Genomic DNA, 13,551 nt, shown 5'->3' on the forward strand with positions numbered 1-13,551 from the left:
CCATGCCCGGCCTTTATTATTTTTATTTTATGTGTATGAGTGTATTGCCTGCATGTATGTGAGCACACCCGTGTTATGCAATGCCAAAGTGGTCAGAAAAGGGCTTTGGATTCCCCTGGAACTGGAGTTAAGGATGGTTCGGAGCTGCCATGTGGGTGCTGGGAATTGAACCCGGGTCATCCGCAAGAGAGTCAGTGCTCTTAACCACTGAGCCATCTCTTCAGCCTGCAAGTGCTCTTTACCGCTGAGCCACCTCTCCAGTCCCTGCTACTGGATTTTTTAATTAGAAGAGGTCAGATACACTAAACATTCTAAGTATGTGGGACAATCATGCACAAAATTTTTCTCATTTCCTACCTACATAAATCCAGTATAAATATAAATTACTAGTACATTTTATATTTGATAACAATGCCTCATGGATGGTTCTTCTTGGCCTGAAATATAAGCCAGAGAGAGCTGGCTGGCCTAGCGCGCAAGCATGCTTAATTGCCGGTGTATATTTTAAACCTTCCTAGGTGAACAGCTCTGACCCTCAATAGCCACGTGGGGGAGAGAGGGGAGCCTCCAAGTCAATTCTCCCGGAAGCAAGTGTCCTTGCCTTGCAGATAGAATCCTGCCAACCAACAATAATACACCTCTGTAAAGTGTTCCTACCTGTCCTGATTCTGAAAATTCTGATTTTGGCCGGCAATGCATAAAACAAACCTCATCTCAAAAATAGAGAACAATCCTCATTTTCACAAGTAGTTATGTATAGAATTCAATAAAATAAGTAAATAGTTATGAAAAAGAATTGTTAAAGGTGTTCTACATTGAAGAAACGTTAACCCACTTTGTGTTTCTTTCTATTCATTACAGCATATTTTTTTTTTGTCTTTTTGAGACAAGGTCTCCCTGTAGCCCCAGCTGGCCTGGAACTCACTATGTAGACCAGGCTGGCCTGGAACTCAGAGATCCACTTGCCTCTGCGAGTGCTGGGATTAAAGGTGTGCACCACCATGCCCAGCCTTCATTACAGTATTTCTAACTACAGAGATAAGGAGTTAATAATGGCAATTAATAGGTAATGGAGCCAATTCTGAAACATAAAGTAGAACATGCCACATTACTATTACATGACTGCTCTCATTCTTTTTCCCTCTTATTATTTTTATGTGTATGCATGTATGGCCTGTATGTAGGTAAGTGCACCAGTGTCGTGCAATGCCTGTGGAGGACAGAAGAGGCTGTTGGGTCCCCTGGGACTGAAGTTATGGACAGTTGTTAGCTGCCATGTGGGTGCTGGGATTTGAACCCAGGTCTTCTGCAAGAACAACCAGTGTTCTTAACCGCTGAACCATCTCTCTAGCCCCCTTTTCCCTTCTTTCTATGACTGCTCTCTCAAACGAGGTGAAACAATAATAAATCTGCACGTAAACCAGGCACAATGGCTCAGGCCTATAATCCCAGTACTTAGGAAGTAGAAGGAATAAGATCAGGAGGTCAAGGCCAGTCTCCCCTACATTTAATGCCAGCCCTAGCTACCTGTTTTGGGGAGGGGGGGAGGAAGAAAGAGACAGAGAGAATCTGTAAAAATGACATACTCAAATTACCTTTTAGGTTGCCTGTTTCTTATTATTAATTAAATGTGGTTTGCCTGCATGTATGTGCACCACATGTGTAATGCTTTCGGAGGCTAGAAGAGCACACTGGATGCTCTGGAACTGGTGTTATGGACAATTGTTAGCCACTATGTGCGTGCTGGGAACCAAACCTGGGTCCTCTGTAAGAGCAGCCAGAGCTCTTAACTGCTGAGCCATCTCTCTAGCCCCTGCCTGTTCTATTCTTTTTAATCTTCCTTTGACACTGTCCCAAAATCATATAACTACCATGTACACTCTTAAACCTATATTCCTATTTATTGTCACCTTTCCTTTTTTTTTTTCGGTCTTTTTGAGACAGGATAGGATCTCCCTGTATCCCCAGCTGTCCTGGAACTCACCATGTAGACCAGGCTGGCCTTGAACTCACAAGGATCTGCCTGCCTCTGCCTCCCAAGTGCTGGGCTTAAAGGTGTGCACAACTATGCCTGCTACCTTTCCCTTTTTTTATTCAACATATTACATCCTTGGCCTGTAATGGAATTTCATGCAAATATATATATAACATACACACACATAATTACAGAATATATACTATTATATAACAATTATTAGTGGGTGTGTTCATGCATGCATGCCATAGTGCATGTGTAAAGGCCAGAGGACAACTTTGTGGCATCACTTCTCTCCTTTCACCTTTATGTAGGTACTGGGATTGAACTCAGATTGTCAGGCTAAATTATCTCATTGGCTCCAAAAATTTATATTTTGACACTACACTTACTCATTTTAGGGTTCAAATCTAGGGTCCCATGCATGCTAGGCAAGGACTATACCACCAGCCTGACACTATACTTTTAAAATAAGATCTATCTTTTTCTCCATATTGATCATTGGTAAGTTTGTCTTTAGGTCACTTCTTTTTTTCTTTCTTTTTTCTTTTGGTCTTCTTGAGACAGGGTCTCCCTATAGCCCCAGCTGGCCTGGAACTCACAAAGATCAGCCTGCCTCTGCCTGCCTCTGCTGGGATTAAAGGTGTGTACCACCACTCCTGGCCTCTTGTTTTTTTGAGACAGAGTATGTAGTCTTATGTAGTGCAAATTGGCCTCAAACATGCTATGTAGCTAAGACCTTGGACTCCTGAGCCTTCTACTTACACCTCCCAAGTGCTGGGATTACAGGCATTCGAGACTACATGTCAGTACCTCTCATCTTTCTAAGTGCTCTATGATTTCCCAGTACTCAAAGACAGTGACTTTTGATACTCTCTTAAACACAAGGTCAAACCTGTTCTTATAGATAGAAACAAATATTTGTCTATTTAGATATATCTTCTAAATAAACTTGTGGAGACAGGAGGATTAGGATCCTGTTCAAGGTTATCCTTGGCCACATAGTGAGTATGAGGCCAGCCTGGGCTGCATGAGACCCTGTCTTTAAAAAAATGGGGAAAGGGACTGGAGAGATGGCTCAGCATTTAAGAACACTGGCTGTTCTTGCAGAAGACCCGTTTGAATCCCAGCATCCACATGGCAGCTAACAACTGTCTGTAACTCCAGTCCCAGGGGATCTGACAGCCTCTTCTGACCTCCGAGGGCATTGCATGACATTGGTGTACTTACTTACATGCGGGCAATACATGCATACACATAAAATAAAAAATAAATAATAATAATAAAAAAGAAACAGGGAAAAAGTTCTAATGAGGTAAGAACTACAAAAGTAAAAGTCTATACAAATCCAGGTAACTGTAGCTAGTTTAAAAAAGACTATATTTATCTTTGTTATTTCTGATAAACTACATACACAATTACCTAACAGCATTATGGTAAACAATTTTCTTTATAGAAAAAGGGTCCTGTATACATACCCATGAGGTCAGCAAACCCTCCTACTGGCAATCGGCAGGTTCCAGTGACAAACTGCAGAAGTCTCATTCTCTTCTCATTATCAATTTCTTTAATAAACTATTAATGTCACATTTAAAGAGAAACATACATCATATGTTACATATAGCTCACTGAACAAGAAATAAAATTTTTTAAAAAAATTTATTATTTTATGTGTATGCGTGTATTGCCTACATGTGTGTAAATGCACTCATGTCATGCAATGCCTGTGGAGGTCAGAAGTTGTTTCCAGATCCCCTGGAACTGGAGTTAATGGATGGTTGTCAGCAGCCATGTGGGTGATGGGAATCAAACACAGGTCCTTTGCAAGAGCAAGCAGTGCTCTTCCAACTGCTGAGCCATCTCTCCAGCCCCACAAATAACTTTACCCAACATTGGATGGAGGAGGCACCTCCGTGTTGGTCAAAACTTCAGCAACTTTCCCTTAAATAAACCTGAGGATGGCATCTTTGAAGGGAAGTGCATGCTGGCCTTATAGCTCCCTACTCATGTGGTATGAAGATCAGCTTTTCTAGGGTAGCCTTTTCTGTTCCTCTTATATCTGTCTGTCCTATAGGACATTTTTGTGATTACTTAGGTCACAAAGGTGAGTCTGTATAGACGTTTTGGTTTTGTGAACAAATCAAGCTCACGGAATTCTGATCCAGCTAGACCAAATAACCTCTTTTATTCAGTGTTTTAAGGTTTCTGTATAGCTACATGTAGCCACAATTAGGTAGTTTAAAATGTATAATTCTGGGTCTCAGCATAAGATTTCTACAGAATGTTTCTAGCCTGCTTCATATTTTGGTGTGAAGCATTTTTTTTTGTAAGAAATACTTTCCCCCTATTTTAACTAATATCATTTCTTTATTTAGCCTCCTAAGTACTGGGATTATAGGCCTGAGCCACAAATCCAGCTTGTCTATTATTTCAGTGCACCTTTAAGTTTCTCACATTAATTTTGTAAAAAGTATAGTGGCCATTTAATTTTTCTTTTTCTTTTTTTGGTGTTTTGAGATGATCTCCCTGTAGCCCCAGCAGGCCTGGAACTTGCTATGTAGACCAGGCTAGCCTCCATCTCATAGAGAACCACCTGCCTCTGCCTCCCAAGTGCAGGGATTAAAGGCATGTATCACCACACCCAGCTAAAATTTTATTTATTTATTTATTTATTAAAAAAATTTTTTTTGTCTTTTTGAGACAGGGTCTCCTTGTAGCCCCAGCTGTCATGGAACTCACTATGTAGACAGGCTGGCCTCAAATTCACAGACATCGGCTTGCCTCTGCCTCCCCAGTGCTGGAATTAAAGGCATATGCCACTACGCCCAGCAGTAATGCATTTTTCTTTGCTGGTAACATCTTTGACTCTGTATAATGCCCAGCTAAAATTTTATTTTTAAAAATTGTGGTAACAGATCTGTGAGAGGTCTCATTAGGCAAAGGCTCTTGCCACCAAGCCTGACAACCTAAGTTCAAGCCCTAGGACCCACATGGTAGGAGAAAATCAACACCTGAAAGTTGTTCTCTGACCTCTACATGCACACTATGCTATGGCAGGGGTATGTATGTGCTGCATTCACACAATAAATACATGTAAAACTGTGGTTAAAATATACCCAACAAAATTTACTATGCTAATTTTTTGTGTGGGTGTATGTACTTGTTCATGTATTGCATGCATGTGTGCTGAGGCCCAACCTTGAATATCTTCAATAGCTCTCTACCTTGACTGAATCTGCAACTTGCTGTTTCAGCCACACTAGCTGGCTAGCCTGCCCCAGGGATCCTCCTGTCTCTGCCTCCTCAGCTCTGGGATTACAGGTGTGTGCCACTGAATTTGGCTTTATGTGGGTGCTGTGGAACCAAACTCAGGTCCTCATGCTTGCATGGCAAGCACTTTACAAACCAAGCCATCTCCCCAACTACCCATGTTAATATTTGAAGTGTAATATTTCAATAACATTAAGTATATCCACACTGTTAGATAACTATCATTGTTATTTTGAAAACTCTTCATCATCCTAAACAAAACTAAGTATCTATTAAACACAACTTCGAATTCCCTGCAGCCTGTTTACCTCAATTCCACTTTCTGTCTCAATAAATTTATCCATTCTAAGAATTGCTTAAGTGGAATAATGCATTCACTTTTTTGTGTATGGCTTATTTATTTTATAATTAATATCAGGCATGGTGGTACATGCTTATAATAATATTAGCAGTTGGAATATAGAGGGAGGAGGCAAGGTTATCCTTGGCTACATAGCAGGTTGGAGGTTAGCCTAAGCTGCTGGAGACTTTATTTAAAAAAATCAAAATGGGCTGGAGAGATGGTTCAGTGGTTAAAAACACTGGTTGTTCTTGCAGAAGACCCAGGTTCTAATCCCAGCACCCACATGGCAGCTAACAACTGTCTATAACTCCAGTTACAGGGGATCCGACAGCCTCTTCTGACCTCTGTGGGCATTACACGACATGGGTGCACTTACCTACATGCAGGCAATACACACATACACATAAAATAAAAATAATATTTTAAAAAATAAATAAAAAAATCAAAACAACATGGTGTGCTGGTCTACACAGCAAGTTCCAGGCCAGCTGGGGCTATAGGGAGACCCTATCTCAAAAATACCAGAAAACAAAACAAAAAACCCCAAAACATCAAATCAACAAATAAAATTCATGTTCTTGCTCATTGTCTTTGCTTTGAGACAAGGTATCACTATGTAGGCCAGGTTAACCTAGAATTCATTATGTAGACTAGGCTGGCCTTGATCTTGCAGTGATTCTCCTGTCTTTCCCTCCTGAGGGCTGGGATTAAGCTACTCTGCCAGGCCTCCTCAAAATATTTTCCCCCTTCAGTGCTGGGAACTGAACTCAAGCTTGGCCTGTGCATCCTGGACAAGTACTCCACAACTGAGCCGTATCTTCAGCCCCTCATTGTCTTTCCTTTTTTTGCCTTTTATTTTTTACATGTGTGAGCATTTTGCCTGCACTTGTGCTTCCAATACTCCAGAGGCCAGAAGAGGGCACTGTATCCCCTGGAACTGGAGTTCAACAGTTTTTAGCCACTATGTGGGTACTGAGAATCTGAGTTCTCTGCAAGAGTATCCAGTGCTCTTAAACCTCTGAGCCATCTCTCTTGCCCCCACCCATTGTTTCTTGAACATTTTTTTCAGTGCTAAGGATTTCATTTGGGGTCTGGATCATGCTGGGCAAGCACTTTACCAATGAAATATAATCTCCAGTCCAAAAGTCATGTTTTTCCACTCCTTCCTGAGACAGACTTTCATTATGTAGCCTAGGCTTCCTTTGAAGTCACAATCTTTCTGCTTCAGTCTTCTAAGACCTGGGATCATAAGGATGAGACACCATGCCCAACTCCAAATTCATGTTTTAAAATTATTTTATTTTATATGTAGGAGTGTATTGCCTGCATGTATCTAAGTGCACCCACATAGGCAATGCCCATGGAGGTCAGAAGAGTGCATCGGATTCCCTAGAACTGGAGTTACGGACAGTTATTAGCCATCAAGGGGTGCTAGGAACTGAAGCAGGGTCTTCTGAAAGAGCAACCAGTGCTCTTAACTGCTGTGCCATCTCTCCAGGCCCAATTCATAAAGTTTTAAAAGGTTTATGTTGTATCATGTATCAAAAGTTTAAATCCTTTTTTAGGCCACATGATATTCCATTACATATTCATATCATGTCTTGTTTGTTCATATTAGGTATGAGGGCTAATTTTACCTTTGGGTGTGCTTGAATAACACTGCTAAAAACACTGGTATGTAGCAGTACCTGGTTGAGTCTCTGGTTATTTTATTTTATTGGAGACAGGCTCTCCTTGTAGCATCAGCTGATCCGGAACTCCCTAGTAGACCACGCAGAGACCTGCCTACCTTTGCCCCCCAAGCGCTGTGATTAAAGGCCGCCATGCCCAGCTGCTTTTCTTTTGAAGCATAATTGTTAATCATGTTATCTTTTAACTCTTTGTTGTTTTGAGACAGGGTCTCATGTAGCTGAGGTTGACATTCATTTCAACTCCTGATCCTCCTGCCTCTATCTGCCAAGTGCTGATATTACAGGTATGTTACCATGTCTGGCTATGTTTAATTCTTTGACCAACTGCCAGGCTATTTTCCATTGCAGCATACTACTTTACACTCTTACAGCAATGAGCGAAGGTTTCAGTTTCTTCTCATCTTCATCAAAGGTTATTCCTCTCTCACGTTTCTAACTAATCTGCACAAAGTTATATCGCACTGAGGTTTTCATTTGCATTTCCTTAACATCTAATGATGCAAAGCATCGTTCAATTTTATTTCTCATCTGTTTGTAAAATTATAATTTATTTATGTGTATATTTGTGTGTTGCTACAGTGGGTATATGACGGTCAGGAGGATAACTTCCAGGAGTCTATTCTCTCATTCCACCATATAAGTCCCAGGGATTGAACTCAGGTCACCAGACTTGGTGGTAAGCACCTTAGCTGACTGAGCCATCTTGCCAGCCCTCCCTCCCTCCCTCCCTCCCTTCCTTCCTCCCTCCCTCCCTTTCTTTTCTTTTTTGAGGGACAGTCTCTCTGTCACCCCAGCTGGCTTGGAACTCACTATGTAGACGAGGCTAGCCTTAAACTCACAGAGATCCACTTGCCCTCTGCTTCCTGAGTGCTGGGATTAAAGGTCTGCACCACCACACCCAGCATTATTTTTTAATTTTTTAAAATTACATTTTATATATGTATGTATATGGGCAGGTGTGTGCATAGCAGGTGTGTGGAGGTCAGAGGACAACCTGTAAAAATTGGTTCTATGTGGGTTCAGGGGATCCAAAGTCAGGTCCGAATGCTTGCAGAGCAAGCACTTTACCCACTGAACCATCTCCCCAGACCCTACAGCAGCAGACAAATTTTGATTATCATCTTAAGCCAGATGTTAAATTTGTCACTTGAACATTATTTAATTCTTAATGAAGTAAAAATCATGAAAACCACACTAGATAAGATTCCAAAAGCACTGACATCAAATGCAAATGAATAAATCTTATCTTCTGGAATTATCTTAAGACTCTGGGTGAAGTACAAGTTAAGTGTTACCCAGTAACAGTCTTCAGAGGATCTTCACTTCTTTTTTTAAAAAATATTTATGTGTATGCATGTATTGCCTGCATGTAGGTAAGTGCACCCGTGTCATGCAATGCCCATGGAGGACAGAAGAGGCTGTTGGATCCCGTGGAACTGGAGTTACAGACAGTTGTTAGCTGCCATGTGGGTGCTGGGATTCAAACCCCGGTCTTTTACAAGAACAATCAAGTGTTCTTAACCACTGAGCAATCTCTCCAGCCCGGATTTTCACTTCTTATATTACTGAAATGCATAGAATGGAAAAGGGTCCCATATATACTGGTGCATTTTGTTACTTACTTTGGCAAATTCTAAAAAAAAAAATTCATGCTGTGTCTAAGTTTATAAACAAACCTGCCAAAACCACATGATTTGTTTGCTTGTCCTAGTGTAATGACGGTAGATAGCATGTCTTTGCCAGTCATTCAAATCAATCTCTTGCATTCCACATAAAAGAACCTTTAGGAATGAAAAAGACAAATTATTTTGTTAGGTAATTACAAAAAATGTTTGACATAAATAAGACTAACATAAGCATAGCTTCAGTAAACGATACATCAAGAATTGTATCTACATTACTAGGGAAGGTCAGTTTCTATGTACAGCATCATGCATTCATATATAAGGGAAAAAGGTCACTGAACTACAGAAGCCTTAAGAGCAATACTAAATTTTAGGTAATACTCTTGCTTTTGCATAAATTAAGGTTTTAAGTACTGAGGATGCCTCAAACATCTGCTATCATACAAAAATACAGATGCCACTAAAAAGATGAAAAAGATTATTATTTTTTTTTTGGTCCTTATGAGACTCCCTGTAGTCCCAGCTGTCCTGAAACTCACTATGTAGACCAGGCTGGCCTTGAACTCACAGAGATCTGCCTGCCTCTGCCTCCTGAGTGCTGGGATTAAAGGCATGTGCCACCAGGCCTGGTGAAAAACATAATTTTAAAGTAGATACCCAAAGGCATTATTTACTAGCATGCTGGAATAAAGAAAAATTCATTACCTCTAATTCCTTTGCATCGAAGTATTGTAAGTATTGCTGGGGAAGAATTTCATTAAAGCCCTCAAAGAAAGCTTGTGTCTGTTCTTCAACACCTCGAGACAATCTCCACTCAGCTACCATTCTGGCAAATAGGAATGGAAATTATACCAGGAAGTTTAGATTTTACCTTTGAGTTCTGCATGTAGGACTAAAAATGTAAACTTTATTATGAAACCTGAACTATACACAAAAGTAGAGTAGCAAGAACGCCTTTTATAATTTTTTTTAATTTTTATTAATTTTTTTGTATTTTTGTGACATGATCTCACTATGTAGCCTGGGCTGGCCTCAACTCAACACAGCCCTTCTGCCTAAGCTTCTCAATGGCTGGGATGTACCACCATGTCATGCTTCAAAGTATTTGAAAAAAAAAAATTATTTTTTACCAAAAATTCTAGAGTTCAATTTTCTTATCTTCATCTCTCATAAGTTAAAATCATATAAAAATTAATTGTTTCAGAATATTTACTTAAGAATTTTTTAATGTTACTTTTATGTGTATGAGTGTAATATCCATGTATGTGTGAAACCTGGGACTTTAGGCGTGAGCCACCAAGCCTGGCAGTAAATTACATCTCTTAGAAAACAAAAATAAGTTTTAGAAATGTATTTTAAATTAACTAAAAATTTAAATGACTTATTTGCCAAAAAATACTGTTCAAAGTAATTGGTAATAATTAAAATTGGGCACTTTTGGGGCTAGAGAGATGGCTCAGTGGTTAAGAACACTGGTTGTTCTTGCAGAAAGAAGACCCAGGTTTGAATCCCAGCACCCACATGGGTGCTAACAACTGTCCAAAACTCCAGTTCCAGGGATCCAACAGCCTCTTCTGTCCTCCACAGGCATTGTACAACTTGCGTGCACTTACCTACATATAGGCAATAAACGCATACACGTAAAATAAAAATAATAAAATATTTTAAAAAATTGTGCATTTTTAGTTTTGAAAGGAAAATCAGGTGAAACACCTACAAATTGGAACTTCAGATGCAAATAAGCACTTGGGAGGCAGAGGCAGATCTCTGTGAGTTCAAGGCCAGCCTGGTCTACATAATGAGTTCCAGATCAGCTGGGCTACAGGAAGACCCTGTCTCAAAAAAACACCGAAAAAAAAAAAAAAAAAGCAGATAAGCTAAATTTAACTGTTTGGGACAGACTTGCTGGTGAGAAAGTATCAATGAACTAATGACACAAGACGAAGCTTTCTACCAATGCAAAGCATGAGAAAGGATGTACCATATACCATTATTTTACTTATAAATTTTAACTAATTTCACAACAGTCCCCATGAAAATATCATATAAAATTGAGATTCTTTTCAATAGTATTTTATGTTGACATAGTGCTACAGAATTGCTATTTAAAAGCCATGATCTAGGCTGGGCGTGGTGGTGCACGCCTTTAACTCAGCACTCGGGAGGCAGATGCAGGCAGGATCTCTGTAAGTTCAAGGCCAGCCTGGTCTACATAGTGAGTTCCAGGACAGCTGGGGCTACAGGGAGACCCTGTCTCAAAAAGACCCCGCCCCTCCAAATAAAACAACCTCTTATTTTAAGGTTGATATAAAAATGAGAAATAACTGCCTACATAAAAGTGATTAATGCAAAAGCACAAAAGAAAATATTTTTAACAATATTGTCTTTAAAGCTGGGCATGATGGTGTACACCTTTAATCCTAACACTTGGGAAGCAGAGGCTGGCGGATCTCTGTAAGACCAAGGCCAGCTTCTTCGACAAAGTAAGTTCCAGGTCAGGTGGGGCCGCAGGGAAACCCTCTCTCAAAAAGATAAAAACAAAACAAAAATACTTTACTATTATTAGGTAATTATTAACAAAGACGTAAGAAAGAATAAAAAAGAAAAAAAAAAGAGGTTAAACTGTGTCAAAAGGAACATCCTCTCTTTTATTTTGATTTTAAAAAAATTCTATTTATTATTATGTGTATCAGTATATTGCCTGCACGTAGGTAGGTGCACCCATGTCATGTAATACCTTCGCAAGTAAGAGAAGGGTGTCAGATTCCCCTGGAAATGAAGTTACAGATGGTTGTTAGCTGCCATGGGGGTGCTAGGATTCGAACATGGTTCCTCTGCAAGAGCAGCCAGTGCTCTTAACTGCTGAGCCATCTCTCCAATCCCCTTATTTTGATTTTTTTAAAAGTATTTTATGCTGGGCATGGTGGTGCATGCCTTTAATCCCAGCACTTGGGAGGCAGAGGCAGGCAGATCTCTGTGCAATTGAGGCCAGCCTGGCCTACACAGCAAGTTCCAGACCATCTGAAGCCACAGGGAGACCCTGTTTCAAAAAGACAAAAAAAAAAGCATTTTATTTATATTTCTCTCCAATCCCCTTATTTTGATTTTTTTAAAAGTATTTTATGCTGGGCATGGTGGTGCATGCCTTTAATCCCAGCACTTGGGAGGCAGAGGCAGGCAGATCTCTGTGCAATTGAGGCCAGCCTGGCCTACACAGCAAGTTCCAGACCATCTGAAGCCACAGGGAGACCCTGTTTCAAAAAGACAAAAAAAAAAGCATTTTATTTATATTTTTATTTTACGAGTGTATTGCCACTGTATATAAGAGCACCAGTGTTGCCCACAGAGGTCAGAAGAGGACGTTGGATCCCCTGGAACTGGAATTATGGATGGTTGTTAGCAGCCATGGGGGTGCTAGGAACTGAACTAGGGTCTTCAAGAGCAGTCAGTGCTCTTAACTGCTGAGTCATCTCTCCAGCCCCTATTTTATTTTATTTTTTTTTTTGAGACAGGGTCTTCTGGTAGCCCCAGCTGTCCTGGAACTCTCTATGTAGACCAGCCTGGTCTTGAACTCAGAGATCCACCTGCCTCTGTCTCCCAAGTGCTGGGATTAAAGGCATGTGTCACCATGCTTGGCTTTTTTGACTGATTTTTATCTTATGTGTATTAGTGTTTTGCTTGCATGTATGTAAGTGCACTTGTGTTGTGCAATGCCTGCAGAGAGCACTGGATCCCCTGGAACTGGAGTTATGGATGGTTGTTAACTGCCATGTGGATGCTGGGAACTGAACCCAGAGCCTCTGCAAGAGCGGTCAGTGCTCTTCACTACTGAGCCATCTCTCTAGTCCCTATTGGTCTATTTTTAAAGCTTTATTATTATTATTATTATTATTATTATTATTATTATTATTATTTTGGTCTTTTTAAGACAGGGTCTTTCTGTAGCTCCAGCTGTCCTGGAACTCACTATGTAGACCAAGCTGAACTCACAGAGATCCACCTGCCTCTGCCTCCTGAGGGCTGGGATTAAAGACCTGCAGCCACCACGCCCAGCTCTAAAGCTTTATTTTATTTATGTATATGTGTGTATGACAAGTGTGTGGGTGCCTGCAGAGGCCAGGATCCCTGGTGCTGGAGTTACAGGCACCTGTGAGCCTCTTGATGTGGGTGTTGGGAACCAAACTGGGGTCCTCTGAAAGAGCAGCAAGTGCTCTTAACCCACTGAGTCATCTCGTCAGCATCTTCTTCCTTTTTTTCCAGGAAATACTGTCTCTTACCTGATATATTCCTCCTTATTTTCTTCTGTCACAAGAATATTGCCACCATTGGGTTTCAAATCATGACTCTTAATTTCACCTAGAATTTCTTTATCAACGGAGAAGTACATTTCCAAACCACATTCTTCAATATTGTTTTCTCTACACAAATGAAATGAGCACTATCTGTTAGATATATCAATTCAACAATAATTCAAAAGCTTTAGTTAAATTCAAGGCCTCTGAACTTAAATAATAAGCATTAAGATATAATATTAAATTTTAAAAATATTGGAGTTCAAGGCCAGAGAGTTCAAGGCCAGCCTGGTCTGTATAGTGATTTCCAGGACAGCTGGAGCTACAGGGAGACCCTGTCTCAAAAAGACCCCCC

General features: G+C 40.4%; 1 protein-coding gene across 1 annotated transcript in view; it reads right to left on the bottom strand.

The window, feature by feature from the left end:
- Itch (itchy E3 ubiquitin protein ligase) overlaps positions 1-13,351 on the bottom strand; it is a 22,956-nt gene extending 9,605 nt beyond the window's left edge. Inside the window, exons 1-4 of the mRNA XM_008847893.3 lie at positions 13,182-13,351; positions 9,610-9,730; positions 8,956-9,060; positions 3,454-3,550 (exon numbers count right to left, since the gene is read on the bottom strand). Of these exons, the coding sequence (XP_008846115.2) occupies positions 3,454-3,550; positions 8,956-9,060; positions 9,610-9,730; positions 13,182-13,291 (433 nt within the window). The 5' untranslated portion in view covers positions 13,292-13,351. The remainder of the gene's footprint in view (positions 1-3,453; positions 3,551-8,955; positions 9,061-9,609; positions 9,731-13,181) is intronic.
- Positions 13,352-13,551: the final 200 nt, after the last annotated feature.

Source organism: Nannospalax galili, unplaced genomic scaffold (assembly GCF_000622305.1).
Source record: "Nannospalax galili isolate Female #2095 unplaced genomic scaffold, S.galili_v1.0 scaffold724, whole genome shotgun sequence".
Taxonomy (NCBI): Eukaryota; Metazoa; Chordata; class Mammalia; order Rodentia; family Spalacidae; genus Nannospalax; species Nannospalax galili.